The sequence below is a fragment of the Drosophila innubila genome, assembly GCF_004354385.1.
Source record: "Drosophila innubila isolate TH190305 chromosome 3R unlocalized genomic scaffold, UK_Dinn_1.0 2_E_3R, whole genome shotgun sequence".
Classification (NCBI taxonomy): domain Eukaryota; kingdom Metazoa; phylum Arthropoda; class Insecta; order Diptera; family Drosophilidae; genus Drosophila; species Drosophila innubila.
The window spans coordinates 16584116-16597951 of record NW_022995380.1 but is presented as its reverse complement, the minus strand read 5'-3'; the positions used below and the strand labels follow the sequence as shown (position 1 = coordinate 16597951).

The 13836-nt window shown below is 41.6% G+C and overlaps 2 protein-coding genes across 5 annotated transcripts in view; one reads left to right on the top strand and one right to left on the bottom strand.

Annotated features, from left to right (window-relative positions):
- Nucleotides 1-1168: 1168 nt before the first annotated feature.
- On the top strand, nucleotides 1169-4773 carry LOC117791347 (transcription factor castor). Of its 2 annotated transcripts, XM_034631076.1 has the most exons (5): nucleotides 1169-1445; nucleotides 1785-2077; nucleotides 2862-3552; nucleotides 3618-4018; nucleotides 4078-4773. In XM_034631076.1, exons 1-5 carry the CDS (start codon nucleotides 1169-1171, stop codon nucleotides 4477-4479), a joined length of 2064 nt encoding a protein of 687 aa, XP_034486967.1. In that variant the 3' UTR covers nucleotides 4480-4773. The 2 variants fall into 2 exon arrangements, with proteins under 2 accessions (XP_034486967.1, XP_034486966.1); XM_034631075.1 differs by having other exon boundaries at nucleotides 1169-2077.
- Nucleotides 4774-5133: 360 nt separating this feature from the next.
- Nucleotides 5134-13836, bottom strand: part of LOC117789677 (TBC1 domain family member 4) — a 33126-nt gene continuing 24423 nt past the window's right edge. For 2 of the 3 annotated variants that reach the window (XM_034628761.1, XM_034628759.1), the window contains 7 exons: nucleotides 10700-11463; nucleotides 10462-10608; nucleotides 8917-9804; nucleotides 8698-8840; nucleotides 8046-8638; nucleotides 7398-7967; nucleotides 5134-7150 (listed from right to left, as the gene is read on the bottom strand). In XM_034628761.1, the coding sequence (XP_034484652.1) occupies nucleotides 6128-7150; nucleotides 7398-7967; nucleotides 8046-8638; nucleotides 8698-8840; nucleotides 8917-9804; nucleotides 10462-10608; nucleotides 10700-11463 (4128 nt within the window). In that variant the 3' untranslated portion in view covers nucleotides 5134-6127. The remainder of the gene's footprint in view (nucleotides 7151-7397; nucleotides 7968-8045; nucleotides 8639-8697; nucleotides 8841-8916; nucleotides 9805-10461; nucleotides 10609-10699; nucleotides 11464-13836) is intronic. The other variant, XM_034628760.1, reaches the window with a different exon arrangement.

Sequence of the window (13836 nt, the reverse complement as noted above, 5' to 3'; positions counted from 1 at the left end):
TTTTTTGCATTTGAATAGATCTCTTTCGATTATTATTAAAATTTAGCAGCTGTTTCAACTTTTGCGCGCCATTTGGTGGCATCTTTTGGCAAAACTTATTCCCTATTTCTGCGAATAATTTGCATAGAGATTTGCTCAATGGCCCAAATTGTATTTTGATCTCAGCTATGGATATGTGATTACATTAAAATTAAAATTACCTTAGACTGTGTGAGAAAACTCTGAAAGAATCTAGAAATCGTTTTTAATTTAATATGCATTCATATTTATTTTACTTGTTAGTGATTAAGAAAATATTTTTGTTGTTTGGAAATCAGGTCTCAAAAATATGAAATATTAAAATTCGAATTCAGTTTTTTCAAACAGATTTTAGTTACGGATTTCCTTACTTTTAAATAAGTATTCTTCAATTGATGATATCTTAAAGGTCATTTTCATATTTAACTCTCTCTCTCTTTCATCCGCATTCCCTTACATTTCCTATAAGCTAGCTCTACTCTCTTAAAAATCACAGGGGAAATTCCAAAGCATTCGTTGGTCCTCGCAATGACATTTTTACCTAAAAAACTCGCTTTTCTGCCGAAATTTACATGAACGCTCGCATTTTATTGGTCGACACGAAAAAAACTAGCAAAAAAAAACGGAAACAAAACTGAAAACAAGTTGGGCAACGTTTTGGTTTTCCACACATTTTCCGGGGCGCTAGATAAACTAAGGGTTGTGTGTGCAGTCACCACCACCAAATGGACTGTTTTTTAAGGTTTATCATTTTTTAAGAGAGAGAGAGAGAGAGCGTAAGCAAGAGAGGTTGTAGAGAGCGAGCGGATCGGTTTTTTAAGAGCGAGCTGGTTTTTTTTAGAGACTTGGACCTGGGAGAGGGTTGCAGCTGGAGAACCTTTTGCGCAATTTTTGCTATATTAGCTGGTCGTCGCGGAAGAGTTGAGACAGTTTGATCTGCGCAGCCGAACTTTAAGGATCGCAAGAGACGTGCCACAATTATCTTGAGATCGTGTTGCGCCGTGAAATAAGAGTGTTTGTGTGTGCTGAGAAGACTGTGAAAATCTTGTGAATCAAGAATTTTTTAAGAAATTTTGATTACGAAATTGAAGAAATCCAAATTGTGCTGTGTTTATTGAAAATAAATATATATAAAAAAAGTGATCACAAAATGTCCAATCAAATGGAACTTATGATGCAGCTTTATATGATGAATCTGCTGCAGCAACAGCAGCAGCAGCAGCAACAACCTCAGCAACAACAACAACAGCTGACGGGCTTTGATTACACACAGAAAGAGGATATCAGCAGCAGCACTTGTTTGCAACAGCAGCAATATCAGCAGCAACAACACCATCAGCAACAGCAACAACAGATGAAAAGAACGCAAAAACGAACAAATTCGCAAAACACGAACTGTAGTAGTAGCCGTAGTTGTAGTCCCAATAGTAATTTGAATGCTTTATCCACACAACAACAATATGAACAACATGCTACAACTCTAATAACACCAACAACACCTAACAACAATATGAACACAAACATTGCCTATCAGTTGCCACAAATGTTGCTCGGCACTCTGTCCCCATTGGCACAGTATATGTTGCAACAACAACAACTGCAGCAGCTGCAGCAGCAACAGCAACATTTGCTGACAACATCAGCAACAACAACAGCAAATCTTTTACTAACACCTAACACGCCCAGCTCCACACCCCTTTACCCAAACTCCCCACTTAAAAACGCTGAGCAATTTACCACAAATAACTTTTTGCAATCCTCCACAGTGACATCAACGCCAAATGAACAAGCAGCAGCAGCAGCAGCAACAGCAGCAGCAGCAGTAACAACAGCAGCAGCAGCTAGCAGCAATCTTTCGGCAGTCACTGTTAAATATGAGCAGGATTTACATTATGATGATGAGGATGAGAAGCCGTTGTCCAGCTTGACCAGCTGCAGCTCCTCGGGCATGGTCAGCACCAATGATACCAGCGCCAGCACCGAGAAGTTGCTGCTGTTGTCCGGCGTACAGCCGCTGGAGAGCACGAGCACCACCGACAGCAATGACTCGCCCAGCATGGTAAGTTTCTCAAGAGATTAATAATTAACCACTAAGTTCTTTCAAAAGTAAAGGTTGACTTGGAATACTCAAGATTTCTTAAATAAGAGCATCTATTCTTCCGAATTTATTTTAAAAGAATTTTCAGAATTTAAAATATATAAGAATAATTTCCGAAATTAATTTATTAGTTTTTATATCTTTTAATTTCAACATAACTAATATGTAATTCAGATAATCAGGAAAATCTATGGAGGATAAAATGAATTATTAAAAGCATATTTAAATAATTCATTAGATTAGATTAGTTAAAAAGAAAAAAAAGTATTGATTTAAAAACTATACAGGCTCGAAAAAGTAATGTGTACTCACATTATTTGAAATAATTTAGCCGTATCCTAAAATTTGCAAGATTTCACCTAAAAAATCATTTGTTTTTAAGAGCCAACTTAAAATTGCTGAATAGATTTTGAAAATCATTTAATGGACATTTTCTTGAATGATTGTTACAATCTCCCACGCTGCCTGTAATTCGAGTTTCTCCAAAGGAAACATTCGTGCGCTTTGCTCGAAAAATTGAAAAACATAAAAAAAAAAAATAAAAAAACGAATGTGAGGCGAAACTTTGTCGTAATTTCGCTTGGCTAATGTAAACAACAAATCTTGATTCCAAGGAAAATAAACAGCTGCTGTGATGCTGTGCTGGACGAGGCGTGGGCTTCTCCCGGTGCAGCTGCTGGCACCAGGCAGTCTGACTTAAATGCAAATAATTATTTAATATTTTCTCTTGTTTTGTTTTGTGCAGTACACGCCCGTCAAGCAGCCAGCGGACTCATCTTACAATGTCGTTAGCTCCATCGATAATGAGTCAACACTTGGCACGCCTCTGGGTCAAAGCAATTCGCTGTTGACGCCACCGGCATCGAGTGACCAGAGCAAGGGCATTGTTAGCCTGACCACGGCCAGCAGCTTGGATGCCTTTCTGCAGAACGAGGAGAATCTGAAGAATCTGCGCAAGGTATCCTCGTATCTGGAGTGCGAGAATACTTTATGTCGACAGGAGACGCTCCGTGAGCATTTCCATTGCTACGATGAGCCCTGTCAGGGCAAGATCTTGAGCAAAAAGGATGACATCATTCGGCATCTGAAATGGCACAAGAAACGCAAGGAGAGCCTCAAACTGGGATTCGCCCGCTTCTCCTCCGCCGATGACTGCGCCCCCGCCTATGGTGAGGGATGTGCCTACAACTGGAAGCAGACCCACTATCACTGTGTCTACGAGCACTGCCCCAAGGTCTATGTGAGCACCAGCGATGTCCAGATGCATGCCAATTTCCATCGCAAGGACTCGGAGATTGTCAATGAGGGATTCCGTAGGTTTCGCGCTCATGAGAATTGCCGCATCAAGGATTGCCCCTTCTTTGGCAAGAAGATATCGCACTATCATTGCTGTCGCGAGGGCTGCAATCACACTTTCAAGAACAAAGCTGATATGGGTAAGTTATTTCTGGAACTATTTTATTATATACGACTGTATATTTAAATTCTACTCACCCATCAGACAAGCACAAGACATATCATTTGAAGGATAATCAGTTGACAAAGGATGGCTTCAAGAAGATACTCAAAACGGAGCAGTGTCCTTTTGAATCCTGCAAGTACTCCACGGTCTGCAATCACATACACTGTGTCCGCGAGAACTGCAACTACATCCTGCATTCGAGCAGTCAAATGATCAGTCACAAGCGGAAACATGATCGTCAGGATGGTGAGAAGGCCTATCAGCAGTTCAAGGGCAAACAGGAGGACATGGAGGAGGCCAACTCCCTGGATGCCACACCGCAACCAGCCGCTAGTCAACCCACCTTTGGGAATAGCAACAGTGCCACCTCCACGCCTCTTTCTTCGCTCTCCGCGGAGCATTTCCTGGCACGCAAAAGGGGTCGTCCGCCCAAGATGATTGTAAGTGACAACTGGAATATTCATAATGTCAATTTCGTAATCCTTATCCCCCCTTGTAGCCGCTGCCCGCCAATGCTCAACAATCGGAGGCGAAGCGTCTTAAACTGGAGGACACTGACAGCAATCCTGCGCCGCCTTCAGCGAATAGCAATCCTTTGAGCAGCACATTGTTTCCCAGCATGTTGCCAAACTTTGGTGCCGCTGCCGCCGCTGCAGCTGTCGCAGATGCAACAGCGCCAAATTTCCAGCTGACCCATCTCATGGCGCTCTTCCAGCTGCAGAACCCGCTCTTCTATCAGAATCTATACCCAGGCGCTGCAGCGTCCAATATGCTGGCCGTGCCACAAAACGCGTCCATGCTTAACAATTTGGCCGCTTACAGTGCGGCGGCAGCTGCGGCAGCGGCGGGCGTGCAACAGCCAAAGACAGAGTTTAGCATTAAGCCCGAGTTCAAAGAGTAGATCGGAACGTCCGGCGGATCAACAGATGTACATAGATATAGTCTTAGTTAATACAGCAGACTGACTGAGTTGGACGCTTTATTAGACAGAGGCAGGCGGGTAGTTAACGGGCTAACGGGGAACTGTTGTTGCGTGGCCAGGACGTTCCTTAACCCCTCCCCCCACACAAAAGCCAACTCAGCTGCATTTTAATTTGGTGTTTAAGCCACAGACAAAATGTTGCTGAATTCGCTTTTGTTATTAATTGTTTCATATTTTTCTAAGTATTTTTCTTTTTTTTTCTAGCTTAATAAAAATTTCAGCATTGCGTAACAAATAAAATAAGCACAAGCTTGAATTTAGTTTAACTAAAAACTGTGATGTTTTCCTTAGTTTAAATTTTATAAGAATTTGTATTAAAATTGCTTTAGAAATTCACAATTTACGATGACTTAGGAGCTTTTCATTCGAAATCAAATAAATATATTAAATGGCTTTGTGATATGTTAATGAATAATATATATTTGTTTTATTGAGCTAAGTTTATGCATAAGAAATAAATGATATTAATAACAAAAGCTGAATTTTCTGATATTTCCCATTGATTGAAATGAAACAACATTTTTTATACCGATTAAATAATTGTTATTGCATTTATTTATTGTTTGTTTTTTAATTAAATTTTGTATATGATTTTGTTATTCTTTTACTAAACACAAATCAGCTACACAAGAACTCTGGACTGCATGAACTCTATGACGACAGTCCAGTTAAGCAATTTACTTAACAAAGAACCATTTTGTTTTTTAATTTGTTCGTATATAAGTACATACATACATATTTATGTAGTTTTTACGTATATTTAAACAATCAATTTAAGTAGTTAATCCGAATCCAAGAAGAGATTTTTGAAATTCATATAACATAGCTAATATTAAATGTACACATGCAAATATATTATCGGAATTTGTTTAATATGTTTTGTGGGTGTTTCCGTTTTTTGTTGATAATAAAACCAATAGAAATGTACAAATTATGTTTATGTTTAATTTAAAGTTAAGCGAATGTGTAAAACTAATATGACTAAAACTAAAGAAACATAAAATTCAACAAGTACAACTAATTAAATTCGTTACAAATTAATTGTGAACAATATAGAAAACTTAAACAAAACTAGAGATTGAGACTGAGACTTTGTTAAGCGAGTTTCCCCCGGAAAAGGTGGATTCTTAAGCATCGATTAAGTTCGATTTGTTTACACACAATTCATGTAATGCCAAAGGTTTTATAAAATTGTTGCAAAAGCATTTATCCAATTCATGTATATAAGTACTTGTATATAAGCATGTCTATATTTGTGTAGATATATATATATATATATATATATATATATACTTTATATGGGGACTGTATATAATGTTTAGGGAATTTTGAGGGAGCGTTTTTTTCATTAATCTATGTAATTTATGGCAACAATTTGTGCGCAACATGCAACATAAAGAAATTTTTGTTAGCTTTTGTCTTTGTTTTTCTCTTGTTGTTGTTGGTATTATAATTATTATTATTTTAAGCCGCAACTAAGTTGTACTGTTAAGCTTTAGCTCTACGTCTGCTCCAGAATGGGCTCCCTGTAGAGTCCACGCAGCAGCTTGCTGATGAATCAGAACCGTTAGCTGCGACCGGTGGCCGTTGTTGGTGTCGCCTCCGCACTGCTCGGAGGCACTCCGGGCAAGGTGATGGCTCTCATGTGATGAACAGGTCGAATGGACTTGAGCTGTGTGGTGCCGTTGAAGCGCACATTGACATCACCGCCGACCATGCTCAATGGATGCATGCCTGTCTCAGGTTCTGGTGTCAGCACTTGTTGTGCTGTCGTGGTTATCATTTGTTCCAGTTGTTCCGGCGCTGCTGATGGTGCTGTCGTTATGGCAATGTCATTGATATAGCTATGTCGTGCTGCTAGTGGAGATAGGGATGAGGGTGTGCTCTTGTAGCCCATGCGACTGAAAATACTGCCGGTGCTGCTGCCGCTCATACCGCTGCTGTTGCTGTGGTTGCTGGCGGTGCTGGGCGGGCTCAGCGGTGTGCCGACGCCAGAGTCAACCTCAAGTGGACTCTTGATGTTCGCCACAAACTTATCCACATGTTCGGGCAATTTAAGTTCATCCAGCTTCGATTGCATCACGCTCCTTGCACTGGCATTGTCCAGCAGACGATTTGGACGCGTTGGTGGTGGCGTGGGTGAAGCAACCGCTTGGGATTGCGGCTGTCCATTGGCCGTATGGCTACGCTGCTGCTGCAGTTGATGTTGCTGCTGGCGTAGTTGCTCAAAAAAAGGTGTCTTCTCCTTCCTCTGCTTTTGTGGCGAACCATGTTCGTCTCTTTCGGTCAGCTCTTCGAGCACCTTGAGTGGAAACCCCAAGTGACTGTTGACCGAAATTGATTTGCCAATTTTACGCTCCGCAAAAATGGGCTTACGTCGCTGCCGATCCAAGTCGTCCAGCTGCTGCAGCATACGTCGCACCTCGCTGGGCAGTTCCAAGTCCGGATTGTGTTCCACCAGCTGGCCAATGTAGCGTCCCAGCGTTTGTATGGTCAGCTCCAAGGATTGCACCTGCGATTGCAGCGATGAAATCTGTGATTGTTGTGACGATCGCGTTGTTTCCAGCTGTGCAATTGATGATTGAGCAAACTGTCAATGCAAAATGGGAGATAATTAGAAAAAAAAACACAAACATACAAAATAAATTATTAAGAAATAAATTAAGAGAGATACATAAAATATTCTTGCACAACTTGATGTTTTAGATATCTTAATAATTTACAAAGCTTTTCATATAAAACTTTGCCTTTGGATTGGTCGTTCCTATGACAGCTCAATGATAGACCTATAATATTCTCTGCATGGCTAGTATTGTTATATAACAATGGCTTATCACCTGCAGCTGCTGCTCCAGATGCTGATTCTGTGTCTTCTCCCTGTTCAGCATTTCCAGATGATGATTCGTCGTGGTTATTTCCTCCTGCAGTACATTATATTCCACATTATACTCGGCCAATTGCTTGCCAATGTCCAGGGTAAAGACCAGCTTCATAATCTGTTCCATGCAATTGGATTCCATTTTGGGCACCACAGATTTCAAATAGTCCATGATCTCCTCAAAGTTATCTTTTGCTAGCAGCTGTGCTTTGTGCACCGACAGCAGAACAATAGCAAACTTAAAGATCACATCGGAGGACTCCAGGAATAACAAATCGAATATGCGCGCCACAAATCCCAAGGGGAACTGGGAACTGAACACGGTCAGTATCCAGGGAGCGGCATATAGAGTGGGTGAGACATCGTTCTGATCCAGCCACACATACAAGTCGGGCAGATGATCCTTGACCAGGCGCGACAACTGATACAATTGCAGCTGAAACTTCTTCATGTCCGGCAGATACTTTGTCCTCATATTACGGCTGAACATCAGATGCTTAAGCAGCTGAAAAGCGCTCGCTTCGTCGCACTACAAAAGGGATAAGGATTCATGAGTTATTTGAATATTCTAATAGATTTATGCTTCTCAGTCTCATTTACAACTTACATGCAACAGCAGCACGCCACAAATGAAGCCCAATCCCTGACAGTATCCCAGCTCTGGATCAAGTATGGAGTACGCCTTCAGCAGATTGAACAACGACAGTTGCCCCAAGCCCAATGGATCCTTGTAGAACTGATGATTGGGAAAGGTGCGTCCCAGATCAATGAAAATCGCATGCTGATGCTCCGTCAGATGCTTCAGCAGCGTGTGATACGGCGTATTGTAGTTGGGGAAACGTTTTGTGTCTACCGGAGCTATGTTCATTGAGTGCTGTTCGGCGAGGAAGGTCCAGACATCGCCCCGCTTGGACCGAGGAACGCCAGTGCGTATGGCATGACGCAGAACCTTGGGATCCTTCTTGTTGCCAATTTGCATGGAGTCGCGTTCAATGATCTGCTCCCAACGCTCGATCAACTGCTTGTCACAGGGCACAATCTCCTCATAGTCCAGCTTGATGCGCTTCAGTTCGTTCTCATTCTGACGCGCCTGCAACATGGCATTCTCTGTTTCCATGCGATTCAGCATGATCGTCTGTCTTATGGCCGTGCGCCAGAGTTCCCTCAGCTCGGCTGCATCCCGCTTGCCACGTTTGGCAGCTGCAGAAGATTAGAGTATTAGTTTACGAATGGGATTACGAAGGAGCTGAGAGACTTACGCTTCCGCATGGGAGATAGAAACTCGGTGGGAGCCTCGCTGTCCAGTCCCTTTGAAGGTGTTACCACGCTGTTGAGTATGGCCTGACGCCAGGAGCCCTGATGTGTTTCCGCTTCCTTCGGACTATTGCCCACTTTGATGAAGCTGGCAACGAATTGGTTGGAAATTGCATTAAAATGGACATGAAACAAAGCTAATCTTTCTCTCTCTCTCTACTTACATGTCCATCATGGGACTCTTGAGCTGCTCAGCGCTGGGTTTGTTGCTGGGACTTCCGCCGATGGTATTCGAACGGGAACGGAAGCCCTCGGGTGGTGATTCAGTGCCATGTGGCTCAGCGGATCCTTCGCGTATGTCACGCAGATTGTGGGGCGGCACGGAAATGTCATCCTTGGAGGGTTTGCGTTTGAGAAAAGTATCAAAGGAGTTGGTCAGCGAGCGTTTGGCCTTCATAAAGATGGTGCTGCCGCCCAAATACTGATTGAGAAACTCGGATCGATTCTCGGCGGTGTCATGGACATGACGCTGCTGCCGGGACTCGCAATGGGCGCGCAACAGCATCATGAGGAACTGATTTTGCTCGGCCACCGGTGAGTTCGTCTTCTCGGAGCCACAATATTTGGCCCAGACCATTTCCTGTTCCTCATCATTGAGTGTGGCAATGCGACGCCAGATCATTGTCTGGGTCTTCTTCTCGGACAGACCCTCCACATCGGTGCAGAGCTTGTGGTACCACAACATGGGGCAATGCTCGCAGCTAAAGATCTGCGTGTCCTGCTTCTTCTTCTGCTCGGCACAGGTGTCAAAGGCCTGGGCAATGGCGGCCACGATGTCATCACACACGTGCTCTGACTGACACTTGAAGACGTAGCCAATGTATCCCTCATTGTTGAGCTCCCGACAGATGATACCAAAGTGATCCAGCGACTTCTGGCCGTGCACACAGCTGGCCACATCCTTGAAATCCTTGTAGAGCAGCATCTGCTTGCGATCCGGCGATATCAATCTCAGATCGCTGCGTCCCACCAAAAAGACCATCGTGCGATTCTGTTCCGCATAAGGAGGTATGCAACCCTGGGAAGCTGAGCGATCCCTCAACTTGGGTATGCTGCAAAGGATACACAAAAAAAGGATTAGCTGGACGAACTGAGTTCTTGTGGGCGTGGCATGCGGGGTAACACATAATAAAATGTGAAAAAAAACGGAAAAATAAAAATTAAACTAGAAAGAAATATTATCTTTGGCACGCCGAAGATGTGATACGCTTGCAGATTGACTAAACGTAACTATGGCAATTATAGGATATAATAGTTTGATTATAATCAAATTAGGTCAGGATGTATATGGCAGTACCTAATTCAAAATCTTTGAGACTGATTGAAACATCTAAAAAAAAAAATAAAAAATAATTATGACTAAAGATTTAATTTCGAACGATCATTCCTATGGCAGATATATGATATAGTGACTGGATCCAGTCGGTTCCGACGTATGTACTGCCTACGGAAAAAAGTCAGATAAAAAATTAGTTGACTTAGAAACAGACGGACATTGCTATATCGATTCATTTCGTTGACCTGATGAAGAATATACATAACTATACAATATGGGGTCTACGACACTTTTTTGCATTCGTTATATAATCTATGACAACATTCAGCAAGAGTATTAAGCAAAAGAGTTTTTAAGCAAAACGATAGGAAACGAACTGGAACATGGAGGATCAACTAAACATGCGTGGGATCTGGACCAGGTCGCCACTTACTTCTCCAGAGCATAGTGTGGATGCAACTGAGCTGGAGCAGCTGTAGCTGTGCCAGTTGCAGTTGCTGTGGCAACATCATCCCTGGGCGGAGTGGGTTGCTTGTTTACAATGACATTGGGTGCCTCCAGTTGATGGTTATCCTCCGAGCTGCATCCGATTTAAGGTGAGCATTGAATTTATCGTCACAGAGTTGGACAAATGGGTCTGGCAATAACAAATCTAATCTCTAAATACTTACAACTCCTTTTGGCCTAATTCCATGTGACTCTGACCACGCATGAGAGTCCGTTTTGTTGGCGATTTGTTCTCCTTGTTGTCCTCCAGCGGTCGGGGAATGGCATCCGATTCAGCTCCCGTCAAATGCAGTTCCACCTGCGGCTTGGGCTGCACCTCCTGCTCCTGCTCGTGCTCGTGCTCGTGCTCCTCCTCATCCTCCTCCTTGAGCTCCTGACTCTTTAGAGTGCTAGACGAACTTTTGGCCTCAATGCCAACTCCTCCCTCGCTGCTCAGGGACATCTTGCGGCTCTGCATGAGTCGCAGGCGTTGAGCATCGTAGGCCTTGAATTTGGGCAGGGCATCGTCAATAAAGTTATTGGGCACACGTTTCTGGGAGACGCGTATCTTGCCCACATACATCACCTCAAAGAAGTGAGTGTGATTCGGCGAGATGTCCGCGAGCAACGAGAGATTGCTCTGTGCCGAGGTGGATGTGGGAATGTTGACAGTGCCCGATGAGTTGCTCAGTCCGTGCGTATACGATTTGGATGCCTTCATCTTGGAGCTAACCGGATTGGGACTAGCATCATGCTGAGCATTGCGCAATGCTTCGCTCATCTTAAGATTGGTCGCCGGTGTGGCATGTATTCCATTGAGAGAGCCACTGTGACTGCCACCACTGCCTCCACCTCCGCCTGTGCCAGCAATCAATGTTTGTGGTATGCTGCCCACAGATCCGCCGAGCGTATGCGCCGGATCCCTCATCTGATGCATCAGCTCGGCCATCTGGAATTGAACAAAGAAAAGAAGGGAAAAAGATATAGTTATGGTTATGTTATGTTTCATCCAATCGCTACAGTACATGCGGTAAGTTCAACAATAACAAAGCAGACTCAGTTAATGGCCATTTTGGATGCACATGCTCTGCTTCCCCAGCCGACCTTCAAAGCACTTAACAGCCGGTCATTGTGATGCATTTTTTTTGCCGTGTCCGTGCTCTGGCCAGTTTCCTGTCCGTCTTCCCATTCAGTTTTATGACTTTTGTCTTTAGTTTATGGCACTTTTTATGACTTTGTCACTTAAGGGTCGCTTTTCTCTTTCTTTTTTTTTTTTTTGGCGATTTTGAGCAAATTCCAGACATCAATTTCATGACACTAACCAAGCTGATTGACTTTGGTTAGGTTATGTTATGATTATGTCATTTTAAGGGCGACTAAAACTGAACTCAGCCAGGGAATCTTCATTAAATTAACTTTTTTACGACTCATAGCTCATAAATATTTAAGAAGTTGCAGCTTCAAAGCTGAATTGCTTAATGGGCTTATAGGATTACTCCTGGATTAAGTTCAACTTATACTAAATAATAAACCTTTGTTTATTTTTAAAACAGAGATCTGATTTGTAATATAAAACTATCAGAATTAGTTGAGATACAAGACAGTAAAGTAAGATGATATTATTTTATGTACCCTAAATGAACTGTAAAACAATAAATAAACATTTTATTCACTTATTTCTTTATTGTTATTTCATTTAGCCTTGATTTAAAAAGTTTAGACTAGCTAATTTGCAGATATTGAATGAATCTTTTAAGTATATTCAATAAGCTAAAGGTAAACTGTTGTATCACGCACAGTTTTCATGTGCAGACATCGTGTCTGCGATTCTGTGTCGATTCTTGGCAAATATCACAGCAGTGCTTTATTCTCATCGGAGTAGTCACTGATGAGTCTTTCGCAGTTTATGTCATCAACAAGCAGAAGAACAAGCAGAATCAGCTGTTGAACAGTTGGTAATATTTTCAGAGAAACAGATCATTCTCTTCTTTCGATCTAAGTTCACTCTCTGATCTATTTATTGGCCGTCCTGAGTGGCCCAAATTGTGCGGCATTGAAATGCTGCCAAAAATGAAAATCAAGAGAAATTAAGAGCAAAAGCTGACTGTGAAAGTTGCAAAGTCCAATGTCAGTGCATTATGCAGCTGTCCAAAAGATGCATCTTTGGGATACGTTAACTGCACTAACAACTATTTGCCATTTATCAGCACTTTATGGTAAAAATAGATAAAGTTTATTCTAAATCTGCACATTCGTCGGCTCTTAGCTACCAAAATTAAGATAAAATATACATATACTCGTATTCTTTTATTGTTTGTTTTGTGATGTCTCTGCTTTGTCTATAGCTGATCAGTCGCTGGCTGAGTGATCGTGACGTCATCTTGTTGCCGTTCTTCCGCGCTAGTTGACCAATTTTCGAATATGTAAAAATGAGTATCTATCAGATACATTGATATATACTTATATATGGAGCAGCAGGAAAATACTTAGCAACGCATCTTTCGCTGTCAAACACATTTTTATAAACAAATATATGTGTACGTGTACATATGTATATACCTATGCATATTATATGACGATATGTACATAAGCTAATATGTTTCTTCATATTTTTTGTTTATTCATGTTAAGAATGATCAACTAGTAATTACCCAGTTTTTTAAATTTAAATTTTTAGAAGAAATTTGGATCAGCATCAGAACAATCATACTATATGCATTAATTTTTCGGCGTTTATTGTAAATCTTCAGCAAGTCATTAAGTAGAACATTCAGACTGTAAGTAGATACTTTTTACATCTTAGTGATACCTTAATAAACGTGCAACATGCATTCCCATATTAAAGCTTATACGCCTATATACAAAATTGAATACAGGGCCTAAAAATCTGATACTAAAGGGTATAAAAAGGCTGACATGAAAATAACATGCATATGTACATATATAGTATGTATATGCTCACAAAAGTACATAATTTTTTTGCAAAATATTTCACAGGAATTTAATTCAACGTCACGTTCGACTCGCGTTTTGTGCTCATTTTTCTTTTCGCTTTTTCTTTTATTTTTGTTTTCATTCTCAAACTCGTCTACGTGCTATCCACTTTTTACTGTTTGCCGTATTATTATTATTTTTTGTTAAGTGTGACGACTTCACATTGATATTTACATACGTTATGCATATTTAATGCAACATCAACAGTATTTCCATGGTGGGGACTTGACAAGCCCTAAAAAAAAGTTCAATTACATGACGAGAGTTTCGCCGGCGATATTTTTGTTTTTGTTTTATGTGTCGCCAGATTGTCTGGCTAATGTCCTTC